Source organism: Meleagris gallopavo, chromosome Z, assembly GCF_000146605.3.
Source record: "Meleagris gallopavo isolate NT-WF06-2002-E0010 breed Aviagen turkey brand Nicholas breeding stock chromosome Z, Turkey_5.1, whole genome shotgun sequence".
NCBI lineage: Eukaryota > Metazoa > Chordata > Aves > Galliformes > Phasianidae > Meleagris > Meleagris gallopavo.
The window spans coordinates 8,950,249-8,957,534 of record NC_015041.2 but is presented as its reverse complement, the minus strand read 5'-3'; the positions used below and the strand labels follow the sequence as shown (position 1 = coordinate 8,957,534).

At 37.2% G+C, this 7,286-nt stretch overlaps 1 protein-coding gene across 1 annotated transcript in view; it reads right to left on the bottom strand.

Moving 5' to 3' along the window:
- The window catches only part of TARS1 (threonyl-tRNA synthetase 1), a 25,593-nt gene that overhangs the window by 7,404 nt on the left and 10,903 nt on the right, over positions 1–7,286 (bottom strand). The window contains exons 2-11 of the mRNA XM_010725310.3: positions 6,862–6,942; positions 5,961–6,151; positions 5,056–5,179; positions 3,840–3,961; positions 3,587–3,704; positions 2,749–2,813; positions 2,591–2,669; positions 1,859–2,005; positions 986–1,084; positions 171–337 (exon numbers count right to left, since the gene is read on the bottom strand). Coding sequence (XP_010723612.2) covers positions 171–337; positions 986–1,084; positions 1,859–2,005; positions 2,591–2,669; positions 2,749–2,813; positions 3,587–3,704; positions 3,840–3,961; positions 5,056–5,179; positions 5,961–6,151; positions 6,862–6,942 — 1,193 coding nt within the window. The remainder of the gene's footprint in view (positions 1–170; positions 338–985; positions 1,085–1,858; positions 2,006–2,590; positions 2,670–2,748; positions 2,814–3,586; positions 3,705–3,839; positions 3,962–5,055; positions 5,180–5,960; positions 6,152–6,861; positions 6,943–7,286) is intronic.

Here is a 7,286-nt window from a genome sequence, read left to right as displayed (position 1 = left end):
CCTGTAGAGAGCTCATAATAACAATACTCGTAATTGCAACACTCCTAACAAGGTATTTTTAGTTGTGGTTCTCTGTTTGTTTGTTGGTGGGTTTTTTCTGTTGGTTTGTTTTTGTTTTTTTTTTTTTTAAATTCAAAAGAAAATCCAATGCAAAGATGATATGCATTTACCAGTGTCCTGGACAGTTCATAGGCTTCAGAGCAAATAATTCTTTCTCCACTTCAAAGGAAAACATGTTTTCATTGTAATGCTGCCAATGCCCTGAAGTCATCCATAGTTTACTGTTGAAAATATTTGGAGTGACAACCTCTTGGAATCCACGTTTTCGATACTCACTCTAAAATAAACCCAGTACATAAAATAATCAATAAGCAAACGAAAGTAATGGTACTCAGGCTTTGATCTGCAGTCATGAAAATATGCAAGCACTATTTTTACAGCATCCACTACAGAAAAAAGAAAAAAAGAAAAACAAGCTGGAAATGGCATCAAACCACCCTTCCCTCAAAAATTCCTCTGTAGTAAGCAAAAAGAACAAGTTCCTTCTAACCAAGCAAAGCAGCAGTCTCTAATTATTCCATGACACTTGGTACTACTTTACAGCCCAAATATCTAATAATAAGACACAGAGATATTTACATTTTGCAGCAGGTAGATCAGTATTTTTTTTTCTCATTTTTCTAATAATTAGCTGAACAAGTCCAAGTCTAACACTTATTAAGTAAAATCAACAAGGATCAGTGAAACAACAGTCGACTGAGCTTAGCTCTACCATGAGTCATCATTATCACTATTTTAACTGCAGTGATAAAAATATAATTTGGCAGACATTGTTAAAACACCAGTTGTAAGTAACCAGGTTCCTTCAGTTAAACAGCCCTTCATTTCAAGTCAATTCATACTGTTACATCATTGTATACTTCTACATTTTTTCTGAAGTTAAGCACTTCCTTCTGTAAGACAACTTCCAAAAGACATTACTTACCCGGATGAATTCAATTAAGGTATTATATATATAAGCTCCTTTTGGTAAGAAAAAACAGCTACCAGGGCTGAGCTCATGAAAGAAAAAGAGTTCTTGATCCTGTAGAAAAATACTGGAAAAGCTTAGTACTTGCACAGCCTTTTTTTTTTTTAAATTAAACATTCACAAATGAATTACGACTGACTGGTCACAACAACAGACCAGTTGCATTTCACAGGTACTTGTATCCTCATCAGTACATATACAAGAAGAAAATAGTTTAATTTTCTATTCTATTGTCACTACCCCAAATACTGAGGTTTATGTGCAATTCCTAACTGCACGCACACAATGCCCTTGTCCACTGACAAAAAAATATTTGAATAATTAGAGAGTTCCAGAAGTAAATATTAACTATATATTTGGACTGTAATTGGCTAATGTGAAAAATTAAGCATAAGCTTCAAGACAGCATCTAATGTATTCTGTTCTTTTTGCTGATGTTCAACAGTAGACCTTTTAATAGCATTCAAAGCTACCAATTACAAGACATGGACTTCAACCTAAAAAACAAAATGAAAAACTAATCAAGCAGAAAAACTCAACCCCAAAATGTACTATAGATTCTAAAGATCAGAAAAAAGGCAAAACTGCGAGTGAAGAGGCTGCAGCAACCCAGGTAGGAAAAGCTTTTGATCTAAAGATAAGTTCTTTGCTTTAGGAATTCTGATGCTTTTAGATAGAAAAGAACCAGGCTTTGCAACTCAACTGAAAATACAGCTGCATCACATCTTAGTTGTGACAGCAAGTATATGCTGTATGTGAGGTAGTTGTAGTTGTGAGGTTATGTATGCATTATGTTTGTAAAATACGTTACCATACAGAATGCCTTACCCGTCCAATTTTTCTGTGATCTCTGTTTTTAGCCTCCTCCTGGAATTTTTCCCATTCCTTCAACATTTTTGCATCTGGGAATGAAATTCCATAGATTCGCTGGAGGGATTCCATATCAGCCTTGCCTTCCCAGTAGGTAGATGAATTCTGCGCACAAAAAAAAATAAATGAAATAATGAAGAAAGAACCTACACATTTTACTGCTCCTGCCTGTTGTAAAAGGCACACATAATAATTAAACAAATTTATGTTTAATATAGAGTAACTACGGCACGAAGAGAGTTTTAATCATAAAAACACAGTGCTGGTGAAAAAAATGCACAAAGAAGAGCTGAATCGTAAAAACTGGTTTCAAGCCCTAAATGGTCCTTTTTTTTCTTCCTCAGGTCTACTATCTCTGTCTGAAGCCATCCTATTTCATCTGTTCTGTTCACATTGAGCTATAACCATCAGCTAAACTAAAACAAGAACTCTCACTGATCTCAACGAAGAATTAAGCCACACCCACTTCCCAAGATGTGCTGGAAATGATGTCCCTGGCCATCTGTTAGGTCTTCACATCCCTTAAATACCATTCTTATAGCACATAACCCTTTGCCAGTTGGTTAAATTGAGTTTATGGCCAGGTTATCCACTTCACATTATGCTCTTAGATAATTTACTGTTGTCATGCCCAAACACAGCAACACACTGTCAATTAACACATTTGCTTAGGATAGTTTCAGGTCCTACCTTATGAATTTTTATGCTCTTTATCTTGCCAGTATGTCTAACATGAGGTCCTCTGCATAAATCTATCAAGGGACCACATCTAAGAATAGAAAAAACATTTGTTTAGTATATTTAATCATAGCAAATTATACCTAGTAATAGTACGCATGCATAATTACCTGTATACTGTTGTAGTTGGAGTATTGACCTTCTCATTCAAGATGCGACACTTGAATTTGTTATACTAAGAAGAAGAGCACCACACATTTATTAACTTCTTGTTATGCAGTAGAGCTGATCAGCAGTTTAAGCTTTTTGCAAACTCGATGCTACAGTACATCAAAAGACACTCTGCTATACAGCATGGTGCTCCCGTCTAACACAGTACCAAGCAGTACCTGAGGAACCTGATCCAGCTTCAGTGATAACACTGCCCTGAGCACAAGAGTGGACTGAAGATCTAATAAGGCCTCTTCCACTCTGAACAACATTGATTCTCTTTAGAGTCTTAGTAGAAAAAACTGAGTAACCTCTATCTGAGAGAATGACCAGGAAATTGTTTACAGCTAGTTACAAAAAAGAAAAGATGAGATTTTATTCTTGCTTTTTAACCTCATCCTTAAAAAAATATTTTATGAAGCCTTCTGAATGCACCAGCATATGCAGTTTAGTATCAGCACAGTGTATTACCACAGCCAGTATAATACAAGTGCACATTTGCAAATTTACATCTGTGGGAAATAAATGAAGAATGCCGATTCAAACATATTGCCAAGATCACCCAAAAGTACAACTCTCACAGCTGGAGAAAAATCAAATGCATTTATGAGAATCTAAATGATTAATTTTTTTTTTTACCTTTTTTTTTTTTAGGTTAAATATCACAAATGAGTTTGTAAGAACACATCTTCAAAAAAAACTTTGAAAGACCTTCCTCTATCACTATATGTGGCTGACGTTACAAATACTCAAGAGTGCAACTGCATGGTGTGATAACAACACTCAAGAACAACCCACCTTAAACATTTCAAGTAGCGTTTCCTTCTTAACTTCCAGTCTTTCAAATGGCTGCTTTTCCTTCATGATCTTTTTGCACAGCGCTTCCAAAGCAGAGAAGTCATTACTTGATACACCTCTAAAATAAACATGCAGAAGAGCACATCACTCTCCCTTTCACTTGTGATTTCTCATCTGGTTCCAAGTAACCCAAACTTTGGTATAACCATCATCTCCCTCAACTGCTAAAAAAGAAAAAAAATATAAAACCTACCCATCCTCAAGGAACATGTCATAATAAAATCCATTTTCTATTGGTGGTCCATAGCACAAACATCCACCATAGATTCGCTCCATAGCTTCACCCATTATGTGAGCACTTGAGTGCCAGTATACCTAATTGAAGTCAAAAAAGGGGGTAGGGGGAGGGAATAAGTCCAAATATGCACAACACATTTCTGAATATTTTAAATTAAATGTTTTCTGAACATTTGCTTCCAAGGATACTTCATGCAGACCTCACATTATAGCAGTCTTCAGAACAGCAATGACTGGCCCAGAAATACTCCTATCCTAAGCTCCAGTATTTCCAAAGTAATGCTGGATTTTATTTTTTAATTTTACAGACTGAAAGCATATAATTCTTCTTTTCACTGTTGAAATTATTCAGATTTGTCTAGAAGTCAGGAAACTAATCCAACACGTTTTTTTCTATCAACTTCAATGGATTGGCTCTGCTGACACACAGCATAAACATAAAGGTGTATTTGCAACATAAGGCCACAGTCCTACAAACATTTAAAGTATGGTAAGCCCTGCAGTGATATAGAACAGTTTAAAGCTAAAAACTACTCTTTATCTTGTAGTGCACCTAAAGGGTTAGCAAATTAAAGCTGAACCTGTAAGATTTAACTGCTTTTATTTGCACAAATCAGAGAACCTCAGTATTACAGAAGTAATCATTTAATTGGCATAAAAATCCTAAGTTTGAATGCAAATCTCCACTGCAATGAATTTGCAATGGATTTCTGTCTAAAAGACAGAATTTACAAATTCACTGGGTATCTACACTTAGATGAATGAGTAACTGAAATAAAATATGTACCTTAGTATAAAGAAAAAATACAAGAGCAACTTACTCAGTAGATTGGTATTTGTATTAGTAATTCTGTACCCGTCATTGCTCGTGCAGCCAGTGCTAAAGTGGTTGGTTCAGAAGATTTACATAACATTAAGGCTGCAAATATTACACACTTTGCATAACTATAACAACAGTTAGCACACTTCATAACAAATACCCAACAGAATAAACTTTATCTCAATACCGTGTCTTCCTAAGGAACTATTATAAAAAAATGAGATGTACCTACACAGCGTATCTTTTTCCTCCTTCTCTCTTCCCTTGAGCACAGTTAAGATGCTAGTACCTGCTAGAGGCTGGATTTAACGCAAATCTAAAAGCAAACAAATTTTAGCTAGCAGATACTCACGGCTTGAGCCTCTTCATCCTCAAACTTGAGCAGCTCCAAGGTGCAATCCTCCTCCAAAGGACGGTCTAGATCCCAAACCATCTTATTCACTCTAGCAATAACAGTGTTGTCAGCTAAGCCTTGACTGAAAAAAAAACCAAAAAAACAAAACCACAGTATATAATTGTTTAAAATCAACAAGCAGAAATACTCAGAATTTGCTTCACCATGTTAAGAATGACTTTTTCGGAGCGCTCTCAGTGGTTATAATACTGCAAATAAATTTCAAAGAAAGAGCAGTTAAGCCAGTCCTGAACATTTAGGAAATGAGATATAGGAGGAAAGCTGCACTGTTTACTGGACATTAATGCATATCTGACTTACAGGCAGCTACCTCAAAGTTCTAATATGATACCGAAATCCTACTGCAATAAAAGACAGAGCTTCTATTTCAGAAATTATCAAATACTGTTCCTAATACAGTCATTCTACAGTTCCTCTAGGCAAAAACACTTTCCTTGATTCCAAATCACAAAACCAAAACTGATTCCAGGGACAAAGTATTAAAGCATTAATTAATAATAATAAAATAGTAGTATTTCATCTCTAGGAATCACCCAGCTTTCATAATTTTGATTGATAAGGTGTCCAGCACACATTGTTCAAATCCACCCCATAGGATATGTGAGTCAGCTGGAGATGTGTTCTTTCTGATAGGTATCTCCCATGCCAATGAAAGTGCAATTAAACAAAACACATTTCTAATGTTAGCTCACTCTAAAAGTCAATTGAAACATCACCCAAGTCATCTTACCCAGGCCCACAAAAACTAATTTTGCATTTGCTAATGTTAATGATCACAGTCACAACTTGGAGATGTAGATCAGTCTAAAAATTACTAAGTATTTAATAGCATAAAATCATACCTAATTCCACAAGCAATTTGATAAGGTGTGGTCTTCCAGGACTCAGCATCAACCAGCTTACCATCAGGTAATGTAACTTTAATGGGTTTACTATCATTAGCAGCTCGCTCTGCAAGAAGTGCATCGTGCTCAGCTTTAAGTTTAGTGTACATCTCTAAGCGCTCACTGATAAATGCAGGCCAAGGATTCAGCTATACATAAAGAATAAAGGCACATTCAACAGATTAATACCACATGATGTCAAGAATGTGAATAGCATATATACATTTCACAAAGGCCCATGTGACTGTCTGCAGCTATGCATGTGCTATGCCTTAACAGCCAATTATTACAATTACATAGTAACATTATACATACCACAGTGCATCTGTTTAACATACGTTTAAAATATATTAATGAACTACTAGATAGTTTATTAACCTCATGCTTAAACTTGTAGCAACTGATAGTTTAATACAGTACAAAAGGAAAAACAATTTGAAAAGCTTGTTGAACACATCCTGCACTGACATCAGGCTGTCAATGCAGGCACTACGTGACCAGCAGCTCTGTGCCCACTGTTTACTCACACCAACCACAAACACGGAAACGGCAGAGCATCTCTGGCAGGCTTTCACTGCTCCACAGACCTGCCATCTATCTCCTGCTGCTGGTGGGAGCCACAGTAGGCTGCATCATGGAGCAGCAGCCACAGAAACCAGAGCTGCTCTCTCCTGACAACAATATAACCTGCTGTCAAGAGCAACAAAGCCACTTCACAGCAAACTTTGCTGAAGTAAGAAACAGCAGGGAAAGGAATTACTGCAACAGCAGATAAATGAATCAGATGGATGACATACAGCAAAGTCAACAGTACACAAAACTACATCCTTCAACACCCCATGGCCTGACATGGTCTCACCTCTGCACGCCCTTCGTCACCAGATGCTTCTTTCATTTTCTTCTTCCCGCAGTCTCCCTTTTTTTCTTCCCCAGCATTTACCTATCACAGAATCATGAAATCGTAGAAAGGCCTGAGTTGAAAAGGACTACAAAGATCATTGAGTTTCAACCCCTCTGCTACGTGCAGGGCCACAAACCAGCAGACCAGGCTGCCCAGAGCCACATCCAGCCTGGCCTTGAATGCCTCCAGGGATGGAGCATCCACAACCTCCTTGGGCAACCTGTTCCAGTGCATCACCACCCTCTGAGTGAAAAAATTCCTCCTAATATCTAACATACACCGTGGAACACAACATCTCCTCATCCTCCAGCAGTTTCTTGCACTCTACCCAACCCCACACACTGGGGCACAGCCCTCCAAGTACGGAGCCAATCCCACCGCCC